The sequence below is a fragment of the Dendrobates tinctorius genome, unplaced genomic scaffold (genome assembly GCF_039654945.1).
Source record: "Dendrobates tinctorius isolate UK_male_01 unplaced genomic scaffold, ASM3965494v1 ptg000366l, whole genome shotgun sequence".
Lineage (NCBI taxonomy): Eukaryota > Metazoa > Chordata > Amphibia > Anura > Dendrobatidae > Dendrobates > Dendrobates tinctorius.
The window spans coordinates 4,698,882-4,712,307 of NW_027362032.1; the positions used below are offsets into that span (position 1 = coordinate 4,698,882).

At 46.1% G+C, this 13,426-nt stretch overlaps 1 protein-coding gene across 1 annotated transcript; it reads right to left on the bottom strand.

Annotated features, from left to right (window-relative positions):
* Positions 1 to 10,677: 10,677 nt before the first annotated feature.
* Positions 10,678 to 11,764, bottom strand: LOC141075648 (oocyte zinc finger protein XlCOF29-like). The gene is made up of 3 exons (XM_073562758.1): positions 11,693 to 11,764; positions 11,032 to 11,181; positions 10,678 to 10,902 (listed from the first exon to the last, which is right to left on the bottom strand). The coding sequence occupies exons 1-3, from the start codon at positions 11,762 to 11,764 to the stop codon at positions 10,678 to 10,680; spliced, it is 447 nt and encodes a 148-aa protein (XP_073418859.1).
* Positions 11,765 to 13,426: the final 1,662 nt, after the last annotated feature.

Below are 13,426 nucleotides of genomic sequence, written 5' to 3' on the forward strand. Positions count from 1 at the left end.
AATTTATGGAATCAAGTAATGTCCTAAAATGGAAAACATTTTTAGGACTTACATTTGCTATGAGGCTTGTTAAAAAAAAAAAACGAGCATTCGGTCCTATTGGTCCAATCACCCTGTTCAAGCCACCCCTATGTTTTCTGCCGTTCTTCCTAGGACCAGTTATGAAATGTTCATGAGATTTTGGCATTTTAACGACAATAGTCAATGCCTGCCCAGAAATGTCCCAGAACATGACAGACTATTCAAAATCAGACCCATCATCAAAGACTTGACAGAAAGGTTCTTAAAGCTCTACACCCCAACAGAAAACATTTCCATTGATGAGTCCCTTGTAAAATTCAAAGGAAAACTGCACCTCAAGCAATTTATTGCTTCTAAGAGGGCAAGGTTCGGAATAAAGCTCTATAAAATGTGTGAGAGTTCAACCGGATACACATCAGCTTTTCACATTTATGAGGGGAAAGATAGCCAACTAAACCCACCAGGATGCCCTACTTATCTGGGGACAACAGGAAAAATCGTTTGGGAGCTGATAACTCCATTTTTACAAAAAGGCTACAATCTGTATGTTGCCAACTACTACACCAGCATACCCCTATTTAAAAGTCTGGTTGAACATAACATAGGGGCTTGTGGGACCATTCACAAAAACCGTCAGGGGTTTCCACAATCATTGGTCAGCAAAAAGTTCCGAAAGGGACAGTCAGTGGCTTTACACAATGGAGAGCTGCTTGCCCTTAAGTATAAGGATAAAAAGATATTTTCATCCTGAGCTTGATCCACACAGATGCCACAAGGGCCACTGCAGACCAACAGGGATCCACTACTCCAAAACCTGTGTCTGTCGTTGACTACAACAAATATATGGGGGTGTGGACCTTGCAGATCAGGTTCTACAGCCATACCAGGTATCAAGAAAATCATATCTCTGGTATAAAAAGTTAGTCATGTATTTGTTTCAGGTGGCCACATATAATTCTTTTGTGTTATACGGAAATGCAGATACTTTCCTCAATTATCAGGAAAAGGTCACTGAAAATCTTGTTTTTGAAAATTTTGTCCCCGCGAATCCTTTAGAATCTGAAGATGTCAGAAGACTCACTGAGCGACATTTTATTGCACTCATCCCAGTAACTGAACCAAGAAAGAACCGCCAGAGAAGATGTCGTGTATGTTCCAAGAGAGGAATGAGGCATGATATCCGCTATTATTACCCACAATGCCCATCACTGCCAGCCTTATGCCTCCATGACGGCTTTACAATCTTCCACACAGAACCACGTTTTTGAACTGTTTTGACATTCAAGCATTTGGATTATTTAGTGACAGACACATTTGAGTAGAGCTGACTTAACAATTTCCGGGGGTAGGTGGGGGGAGGTCTCCAGAGACACAAGCTGGGCACAATATATTGGACACTACAATGACATTTTTGCAATTTTTGCTCTGAAACTTCCACTGCGAGTTTCTGGAAATCATCCATGTAGTGAAAATGGTCACTATATCCACAGATGAATATATACTTACAAATGCTGGGGCAGCGGTGCTCTGTGCTGTGTGGAGGGCTCCTCTGGAATTTTGTCAAAGCCCAGGGAACCCCCACAGTTCCATTGCTGCGATGCGGTGGTCTCCGGAAAAATAGCAGCTGGGGGCGGCGCATGCTCAGATTCAGATCTCATCCAGAGATCTCGTTGCCGAGATCTGAATGTGAGCATGCGCCGCCCCCAGCTGCTATTTTCCCGGAGGCCACCGCATCCCAGTAATGGAGCTGCAGGGGCCTACGGCTTTGACAAAATGGCGGCGGAGCCCCTTACGCAACACAGAGCGCCACCGCCCCAGCACAGAGCGCTGCCGTCACCCCAGCAGAGAGCACAGCGGCCGCCCCGGCACATAGCGCTGCCACCTCCCCAGGGCAGGGAGCTGCCACCACCTCAGCACAGAGCGCTGCCGCCACTCCAGCACAGAGACCTGCCGCCCCAGCACAGAGCATCGCTACCGCAACAGCCTGGGATGGGATTTTCCGGAAGCCACCGCACCACCTTGGACCACCAAACATCTGTGACCACTCTTGCACCTGTGCTGATTTCCCCCGGTAAGCTAAATTCGGACTTTAAGACGGACCTCCATTTGGCACATTTTTTCCACTATTTTCCTTTTGAAAATTTGGGGTGCGCTTTATAGTCCGAAAAATACAGTAATTTTTCTCTTAACTGCCCAATGGTATAATTTTCTATGGAACAGCTGTGGTGTCAGTATGCTCACTGCACCACTAGAAGAATTCATTCAGGGAAGTATTTGGTAAAATGCAGTCACTTTTGGGGCTTATGCAGTTCTGGCACCTCAGGGGCTCTGACAATGTGACATGTCACCCACAAACAATTCCAGCAAAATCTGCTCTCCAATATGGCGCTCCTTCCCTTCCAAGTGGTGCCATGCGCCCAAACAGTAGTATTCTCCCACATATGGGGTATCGGCGTGCTCAGGAGAAATTGCACAACAAACTGTATGGAGCAATTTCTCCTGTTACCCTTATGAAAATGCAAAATATGGAGCTAAAGAGATTTGTGAAAAATGTTATTTTTTTTTATTTCCACGGCTCTACGCTATAAACTTCTGTGAAGCACCTGTGGGTTCAAGGTGCTCAATACACATCGGGATAAGTTCCCTAAGGGGTCTAGTTTCCAAAATGGGGTCCCTTGTTGGGGGTTTCCACTGTTTAGGCACATCAGGGGCTCTCCAAACGCGACATGGCAACCGCTAACTATTCCAGCATATTTTACATTCAAAAAGTCAAATGGCGCGCCTTCACTTCCGAGCCCCGCAGTGCACCCAAACAGTAGATTTCCCCATATATGGGGTATCGGCACGCTCATGAGAAATTGCAAAACAAAATTTATAGTCCACCTTCTCGATACCCTTGTGAAAGTAAAAAAATTAGGTCTAAAGGAAAATTTTTGTGAAAGAGAAGTAAAGGTTAATTTTTTCCTTCCACATTCGATTCATTCCTGTGAAGCACCTGAAGGGTTAACAAACTTCTTGAATGTGGTTTTGAGAACCTTGAGGGGTGCAGTTTTTAGAATGGTGTCACTTTTGGGTATTTTCTGTCATATTGATCCCCCAAACTCACTTCAAATGTGAGGTGGTCCCTAAAAAATGGTTTTGTAAATTTGTTTGTAAAAATGAGAAATCGCTGTTTAACTTTTAACCCTTATAACTTCCTAACAAAAAAAATTTTGTTTTCAAAATTGTGCTGATGGAAAGTTGATACAGTTGATATAGATGCTACTGCGCAGGCGCCGCCATCACCGGTGACATTTTGCTGGATGTAATTTTTTTTCTAAGCCTCACAATAGCCACAATATTATAGGCATTATCACCAATAATATCAATGCTATTATATGCATTATGTAATAATGGGGGCAGGTCAGTGAGGGGTCAGCGACCTGTCATAGGCCAATACAGATGAATGTGTAATCAGAGCACCAGGACCTGTAGTTAACCCCAGGGGGTAGCTTTGCCCCCCTCGTGGTTACGATCGCTCTAATTGGCTTTTGAAAGTGAAACAGCCAAACAGAGCGATTGTAATATTTCACCAATGAAACTTGGAGAAATATTACAAATCAGCAATGGCTGATGCTGCAATAGCATCAGCCATTGGCTGGAGCTAGGTGACCTCTGTGTCATCCCCCAGATCTGATTGGAGCTAGCGTCCACGTGATGCTATCCCTCCAATTAGATGTGGGGCAGGTGTCAGGTATGACTGCCCTCGCTCTTCAGCCTCATCCCGTCCATGGTAGGTGAAGAGCGAGGTGCTGCCTGCTGCCCTGACACCTGACAGGTCTCTGCCTGCTGCTGCTGTCGCCGATCACCGTGCCTGCTGCTACTGCCGCCGATCTTCCCTCTGGTACTGTGCTCCGCTCCCCTCTGTTGCCTCATTACACTCCCTACCCCTGTGATCACCCCCTCTGCCCAGGTGATTGCCCCTTCCTGCCCAGGTGATCGCACCCCCCCTGCCCAGTAATCACCCCCCTGCCCCAGTAATTACCCCCCTGCTGCTGTCGCCACTGATCTCCCCTCTGTGCTGTCCTCCACTCCCCTCTGCTGCCCAATTCCACTCCCTCCGGCCCTGTGATCACCCCCCTGCAACAGTAATCGCCCCCCTGCCCCTGTGATCACCCCTCAGCCCTGTGATCACCCCCAGCCCCAGTAATCAACCCCTGCTGCTGCTGATCTCTCCTCTGTGCTGTCCTCCGCTCCCCTCTGCTGCCTGATTCCACCCCCCAGCCCTGTGATTGCCCCTCTGCCCCGGTGATCACACCCTGCTGCTGCCGCCGCAGATCTCCCTTCTGCTGCCTGATTCCGTCCCCCTGGCCCTGTGATCGCCCCCCTGCCCCGGTGATCGCCACCGGTGATCACCACCCTGCTGCTGCTACCTCCTGACCCACCGCGCCTGACAGCCCCCTCCTGTAGTAGAAAGTTTCAAACACTCGCACATACACACGCACACTATAAGTTTATCTTTTTTTACACATACACACCACACACACAATGTCCCGCTCGTCACAGTCATCCCAGTCTCAAAGGGTGTACTCAGCTGAGGAGGCATATGCCTTTACTGCGTCCGAAACTGATAGTGAGGGAGAGAACCCCACTTTTCTCTATTCCTCCCACTCTTCCTCCTCCAGCGACACAGACTTACCACCACCAAGATGTCGCAGGATGAGAAATAGTCTGGAGCCCAGGGAGGAAGAGACGGAGGCCGGGGGAGAAGACCCACAGCCAAATGTGAGTAACCCTAGAGTAATACTAGAGAAGAGAGAGAGAGGATTCAAAAAGATTTAAATAAACTGGAGAAGTGGGCAGCAACTAACAGAATGGTTTTTAACAGGGAGAAATGCAAAGTACTACATCTGGGCAATAAAAATGGAAAAAGCATATATAGAATGGGAGGAATAGGGCTAAGTGACAGCACATGTGAAAAAGACTTGGGTATACTAATAGATCACAGACTGAATATGAGTCAACAGTGTGATGCAGCAGCAAAAAAGGCAAATGCAATTCTAGGATGTATTAACAGAAGCATACAGTCTAGATCACGTGAAGTCATTATTTCCCTCTACTCCTCTTTGGTCAGACCTCATCTGGAATATTGTGTCCAGTTTTGGGCACCACATTTTAAAAAAGACATCAACAAACTGGAGCAAGTTCAGAAAAGAGCGACCAGAATGGTGACCGGTCTGCAAACCCTGTCTTATGAGGAAAGGTTGCAGGATTTGGGAATGTTTAGTTTGCAAAAGAGAAGACTGAGAGGAGACTTAATAGCTGTCTACAAATATCTAAAGGGCTGTCACATTGTAGAAGGATCAACTTTATTCTCATTTGCACAAGGAAAGACTAGAAGCAATGGGATGAAACTGAATGGGAGGAGACACAGATTAGATATTAGAAAAAACTTTTTGACAGTTAGAGTGATCAATGAGTGGAACAGGCTGCCACGAGAAGTGGTGAGTTCTCCTTCAATGGAAGTCTTCAAACAGAGGCTGGACAGACATCTGACTGGGATGATTTAGCGAATCCTGCTTTGAGCAGGGGGTTGGACCAGATGGCCCAGGAGGTCCCTTCCAACTCTACGATTCTATGATTCTATGATTCTAACCCCAAACCTAGCACTAGTCAGGCCCAACCTAGCACTAGTGCCCCCTCCTGGACCCCTATCCCTGAGAATTTTGCTCCACGGATTCCTGATTTCGTTCCCCAATCAGGAATCCAGTTTGAGACTGCCAACTTCAGGGAAATAGACTTTTTCAAAGTCTATTTCTCGGAGTCAATCGTCAGTCTCATGGTGGAGCAAACAAACTTGTACGCCCAGCAATTTTTGGCTGAAAACCCTAATTCATCATTCTCTACTTGGAGTCCCATTGACTCTGTAGAAATGATGAAATATTGGGGACTGGTCCTTTACATGGGGATTGTGAAGAAACCAGAAATTCGTCAATACTGGAGTACTGATATTTTATATCAAACTCCAGTATTTGTCATGGTTATGAGTCGCAGACGTTTTGAGGCGATTCATAAGTTTCTCCATTTTAGGGACAACACTGACAGTCTTCCCCGCGATGACCCCAATTTTGAAAGACTGTTCAAAATTCGGCCGGTCATCGAACACTTCAGCAACAAGTTTTCTGAAGTGTACATTCCCCAAAGGGAAATTTGTGTGGCTGAATCCCTCATCCACTTCAAAGGGAGGCTTCAGTTCTGTCAGTACCTGCCCAGCAAAAGGGCAAGGTACGGGATAAAACTCCACAAGCTGTGTGAGAGTACCTCAGGGTACACGCTCAGCTTTAGAGTATACCAAAGGAAGGACACCAGGATCCAGCCCCCAGAATGTCCACCTGCTCTGGGGGTGAGTGGGAAAATAGTGTGGGATTTGGTCCACCCTCTGCTTGATAAAGGTTACCATCTGTACGTTGATAACTTCTATATAAGCTTCGCACTCTTTCACTCCCTCTCTGCGAGAGCTACCGTCGCTTGCGGTACCGTGCGCAGAAACCAGAGGGGTCTCCCTTTGTCGCTAATTGAGCAGCCTCTCCCAAAGGGTGAGAGCTGAGCCCAATGTAGCGGCAACATGGTTGTGGTCAAGGTCACAGACAAAAGAGACGTCTTTCTCTTGACAACAATCCATGGTCCCGGCACCACGGCCACCACCGTTCGAGGTACCCCAGACCAGGTCCACAAACCGGACTGTGTCCTGGGGTACAACAAACACATGGGGGAGTTGATCTTTGTGATAAAGTCCTCCAGCCCTATCGTGCCATGCGGAAGGGGAAAGTGTGGTATAAAAAACTGGCTATGCACATCGTACAAATGGCACAGTATAACGCATCCGTGCTATCACGATGTGCAGGCCAGACCAACAACACCTTCCTTCAGTTCCAGGAGGAGGTGATAAAGGCCATGATTTTTGGAGAGGAGGACGGAGCATGTCCCAGACCCCCTGGAACTCAAGTTTCCCGTATGGTATCAGAACAACATGCTCCCACTAAGGGGAGAGCAAAAATAAAGGTGCCGGGTGTGCTATAAAAGGGGGATGAGAAGGGAAACTCGTTTCCAATGTGAAACGTGTCCCGACGAACCTGCACTGTGTATGAATGAATGCTTCAGAATTCATCACACGTCCAGGGACTAAACACATCCTGACACTCCACTACAGAACTCACCCACACCAGGCTGACATACACAACACCACACACCCCAACGTGACATACACTACACCACACACCGACCTGACATACACTACACCACACACACCAGGCTGACATACACAACACCACACACCCAACCTGACGTACACTACACCACACACACACCGACCTGACATACACTACACTGACATACACTACACCACACACACCGACCTGACATACACTACACCACACACCAACCTGACATACACTACACCACACCCCAACCTGACACACACTACACCACACACCCCAACCTGACGTACACTACACCACACACCCCAACCTGACGTACACTACACCACACACACCGACCTGACGTACACCACACACACCAACCTGACATACACAACACCACAACCTGACATACACTACACCACACACACACACACCGACCTGACGTACACTACACCACACACACCGACCTGACGTACACCACACACACCGACCTGACATACACTACACCACACACCCCAACCTGACATACACTACACCACACACCCCAACCTGACGTACACTACACCACACACACACACCGACCTGACGTACACTACACCACACACACCGACCTGACGTACACCACACACACCAACCTGACATACACTACACCACACACCGCAACCTGACGTACACTACACCACACACCCCAACCTGACGTACACCACATCACACACACAACCTGACATACACTACACCACACACCAACCTGACATACACTACACCACACACACCGACCTAACATAGACTACACCACACACACACCAACCTGACATACTCTACACCACACACAGACCTGACATACACTACACCACACACACCGACCTGACATACACTACACCACACACCAACCTGACATACACATCACCACACACAGACCTGACATACACTACACCACACCCACCAACCTGACATACACAACACCATACACACCAACCTGACAAAGTGTGTCAGGTTGTTGTGTGAGGCGCAGTGTTTGTCAGATTGGTGTGTGGTGTGGTATAGTGTACGTCAGGTTCGTGTGTGTGTGGTGTAGTGTATGTCAGGTTGATGTGTGTGGTGTAGTGTATGTCAGATTGGTATGTGGTGTGGTATAGTGTACGTCAGGTTCGTGTGTGTGTATGTCAGGTTGCTGTGTGTGGTGTAGTAAACACCACACACAGACCTGACATACACTACACCACACACAGACCTGACATACACTACACCACACACCACAACCTGACGTACACTACACCACACACCGACCTGACATACACTACACCACACACACCAACCTGACATACACTACACCACACACACCAACCTGACATACACTACACCACACACACCAACCTGACATACACTACACCACACACACCAACCTGACTTACACTACACCACACACACCAACCTGACTTACACTACATACTTTCCATACACGACATGGTGTCCGCTAACGATTGGAGCTAATTTTCCCTTCAAAAAGTCAAATGGCGCTCCTTCCCTTCCGAGCCCTACCGTGCGCTCAAACAGTGGTTTATGACCACATATGAGGTATCGGTGTACTCAGGAGAAATTGCCCAACAAATGTTAGGATCCATTTAATCCTGTTGCCCATGTGAAAATGAAAAAATGAGGCTAAAAGAACATTTTTGTTGGAAAAATTAAAATGTCCATTTTTCCTTCCACATTGCTTTAGTTCCTGTGAAGCACCTGAAGGGTTAATAATCTTCTTGAATGTGGTTTTGAGCACCTTGAGGGGTGCAGTTTTTGGAATGGTGTCACTTTTGGGTGTTTTCTGTCATATTGATCCCTCAAAGTGACTTCAAATGTGAGGTGGTCAAAAAATGGTGTTGTAAAAATGAGAAATCACTGGTCAACTTTTAACCCTTATAACTTCCTCACAAAAAATTTTTTTTTCCCAAAATTGTGCTGATGTAAAGTAAACATTTGGAAAATGTTATTTATTAACTATTTTGTATCACATAACTCTCAGGTTTAATAGAATAAAAATTCAAAATTTGAAAATTGTGAAACTTTTCAAAATTTTCACCAAATTTCCAATTTTTTCACAAATGAACGCAAAAATTATTGACCTAAATTTACCACTAACATGAAGCCCAATATGTGATGAAAAAATTCTCAGAATCGCTAGGATCCTTTGAAGCGTTCCTGAGTTATTACCTCATAAAGGGTCACTGGTCAGAATTGCTAAAAATGGCCAGATCATTAAGGTCAAAATAGGCTGGGTCAACCTTATATAAGTCAGTTCAGATATGGTGTACCAAGATGGCGTCTGTGTCTTTAGACAACACCCTGGAAGGAATCCTTGGAACGCAGAAGCTGAGATACTGGATACCATATATGGAAGCGAAGCTGAAATAGACCTATCATAGACTGACACTGGCTCCTCAGAAGATTGTGTGACACCCATCTCCTGTCTCTTGGTCTTGAGAATAAATTTCAGTTGCGTGCAAGCCTTGGCTGAGAAAGGAGTAGACATCTAACTCTGTATTCGGTGTGACGCTTTAAGCACGCACTCGGCCTATATTGGGTCAGGTACAAGCAATCATATAGATCTCTCTTTAAGGGATCACTCTCACACTAATACCAGGGGGTAGGTGGATCCTCCAGGTTGTAAGTTCTATAGAAAAGGGCTTTCAATGCCCAAAGTCATTTGAACAGTTTTGGGTGGAGGAGAATGTTGTGGTCTAGAGGCAAAAGGGTGATCATGGTAATACGGCCGGACTACACCACCGATAAAGCAGCCACAGCCGGTGACTGAGAGGAATCTGTGACTTCTCTGCATTCAGTGGTCACTACTCACCTGGGTAGTCATATGTGGGAATCTCCTCTTTACACCACTCATCATCTCTCACATATGTCTCTGTAGTATTAATATGGGTCAGATCTTCACCCTGAAACAAATATTGTAAAAGTCACAGACAGATGGAGAAGTCCCATCTATGATCAGCTCTAATCCTGCCATCTCCACCGTTCTCATTACACAAGTATAAAACATATAATGCTGGTCGATAAAACAAGACTGAGCACAAGACCTTCACAGCCGTCTACACATCATAGGGGAGATCTCCTGACACCTTCTCTCCATCTACCTGATGATCCTGAGGAACACTGGGATCTTCTTGGTTACAGTCCTGAGGAAGAAGAGGACGGGGACATCTCTCTGGTATTGTCCTCTTACAGGATAGATCTGGAGGAAACACATACAGGGACTGAATTCATTCTCTACATACAGATAATTATAGGCTGTGTGTATTTAGTCCTGTCTATTACCTGGAGATGTGAGGGGCTGAGGAACCTCCATTATGACGTTGTTGTACTGATCTCTGTGTCCTTCTAAATACTCCCACTCCTCCATGGAGAAATAGACGGCGACATCCTGACACCTTATAGGAACCTGACACATACAATTATACCATCATCCCCGATCCCTTTATAGTGTTACTGTATAATGTCCCAGCATTCCCAGCAGTGTCACCTCTCCAGTCAGCAGCTCAATCATCTTGTAGATGAGTTCTAGGATCTTCTGGTCATTGATGTCCTCATAGATCAAGGGGTGAGGTGGAGGCCCCGTGATTGAGTTCAGGGGTCTTCCCCATCCCTCAGACACAGGGTCCTGACAGCGATCACTAGAGGTCTTCTTCACCACTGTGTAATCCTGGTAATGGAGAGACACATTAATAAATCTCACTACAGACATTTCCAGAGTCCTCACCTCTCCAGTTCTGTCCATCTGTTATTCCCATAGATAAGAATGATGTAATGTGACGTCATCAGAATCTCTCACCTCTCCAGTGAGACGGAAGAGGATCTCTAGGGTGAGGTGTAACATCCTCTCCGCCATCTTGTCTCTGTCCATATCCATCCTTGATGGGTAAATCAGGAAAATTCTCTTCTGTAGAAGATCTTCACTGAGAGGATCCGATATTCGAGAGACCTGAATGAGAAGAAGATGAGCCGTTGTAACATCATAAGAATCCTGTGTAATAATACAATTACTGGAGATAATAAGGGAAGCATATGAGATTTATTATCTTACAGGGTTTAGTTTTCTTCCCTGACATCTACTAATAAAACCTATATATTTAGGCCACAGACAACAAGCAGTTTCCTCCTCGGAGTCGGCAGCTGAACACGTTCCTCATAGACTCATCTTCCATAACGCTAATTCTCGTCTCATTACCGACACTGGAATCGGCATTAGCAATACTGCAGGAGATATTCATTACACGCGACATGAGAAATAACTCCTTCATGATGAGGACGACATCTTCATCTCCTACTACGGCTCTAGAGACAGATGTGGCCAGAGTCGGTCACTGCCTCCATCCCCACCGGCCGTCTATATGAAGGTTTCCCGTCTTCCCCGCACTGGAATCTTCTATCACGTTAGATCTCAGCTCTGATTCACACAGAAGTTTCACACATCTCCAGTTCCAGACACTGACTGAGAGAATCAGCCTCCATTTTATCTGGCACACCCCTGGGAATGGGACATGTGAGCAGTCATTCCCACCCATCACTGGAATGGCCTAATAACTCTTTCAGCACTATATGTGCTGGAGCATTCTTCCGAGCTGACATCACCGCAGCTAAGGCCTCTTTCACACTTCAGTTTTTTGCATCAGTTATAATCTGCCAAAAAGGCGGACAAGCGGATCCGTTGTCAACTGATGTGAACGGATGGCACAGGATCCGTTTTGAGACGGATCCTGAAAATGACGAAATTTAAAGGAATCGCTGGCTAGGAAGGAGAGAGAGAGAGAGAGAGAGAGAGAGAGAGAGAGAGAGAGAATTTTTTTTTGTCCGGCACCCAGAAAGAATTTCGGGAGGATCCGCCACAGAAAAAAACGTTACAAGCTCCGTTTTGAAATCTTTGAGGATGGTGACGGACAGCAACTTTTGGCGGATCCTTAAAAAAAACGGATGCAACGGACAGCAATCCGTCACAATCCGCCATTAATGCAAGTCAATGGGGAAAAAAACGGATCCTCAAAAAAAATTGAGGATCCGTTTTTTTTCAAAACCTGGCGGATTGTGACTGATTGTAAAAAACGGAAGTGTGAAAGAGGCCTAAGAGCCACGATGACACATATCTCCCCTCAAGGACTCGTCCGGTGCCCATCTTACACCCCCATACACATTAGACTAAAGTTCCATGAAAGCACTGATTTCGGGGGGTTTGGCCGACCATATAATGTATTTGGGGGCCTCCCGACAGATGATGTCAGGGCAGAGAAGGATCTGGCATCCTGAATTTCAGAGGATAATCCGTTTGCTCTTCCTGTAGATAATCCTCCTCTAGAGGAGTCTGGAGGCGACTCTCTCATACAGACCACAGGAAAGCTGGAATATTTGTGTGTATGGGGGAGTCGGGAGAGATCGCCATCTGCCAAATGACCGTCCAGCCGACTCTGATCTCATGTGTATGGGGCCGTTAGTATTACACTGACAGGCAGTGATGATACATGGCACTACAGTAGTACAGGGAATCACCGGAGCCATCAGAGGCTTGTATGTTGTATGATCGCACTGATCAGAGGGGTTTAAAAAAGGTTTAAAGTGGAAAAAAATTACAGTTTCAGCAACAAAAATTATCTGTCACTATATGGGAAGCAGAGTCACTGCACAATGTTAGTTACATCACGTCCATAACTACTTTATTATACTCTATTATCCTGTACACAGGGGAGTAGATAGAAATCACAGATCACACAGCAATAGCTGGAATTGGACCCTCCAATGTAAAGAAAAAAAATCTATCTATATACACTGTTCAAAAAAATAAAGGGAACACTTAAACAACAGAATATACCTCCAAATAAATCAAACTTCTATGAAATCAATCTGTCCACTTAGGAAGCAACAATGATTGACAATCAATTTCACATGCTGTTGTGCAAATGGAATAGACAACAGATGGAAATTATTAGCAATTATCAAGACACCCTCCATAAAGGAGTGGTTCTGCAGGTGGGGACCACACACCACATCTCAGTATCAATGCTTTCTGGCTGATGTTTCGGTCACTTTTGAATGTTGGTTGTGCTTTCACACTCGTGGTAGCATGAGACGGACTCTACAACCCACACAAGTGGCTCAGGTAGTGCAGCTCATCCAGGATGGCACATCAATGCGAGCTGTGGCAAGAAGGTTTGCTGTGTCTGTCAGCGTAGTGTCCA

What these genes read in the sequence shown, in the direction of transcription:
- LOC141075648 (XM_073562758.1), bottom strand. Translation starts at nt 11,764, where the DNA reads ATGGGTGGGAATGACTGCTCACATGTCCCATTCCCAGGGGTGTGCCAG. An exon ending in AATGGAGGCTGATTCTCTCA is followed by an intron (nt 11,182 to 11,692) that starts GTCAGTGTCTGG and finishes CTTCTCATTCAG; the next exon opens with GTCTCTCGAATATCGGATCC. An exon ending in TCTTCCGTCTCACTGGAGAG is followed by an intron (nt 10,903 to 11,031) that starts GTGAGAGATTCT and finishes CTCCATTACCAG; the next exon opens with GATTACACAGTGGTGAAGAA.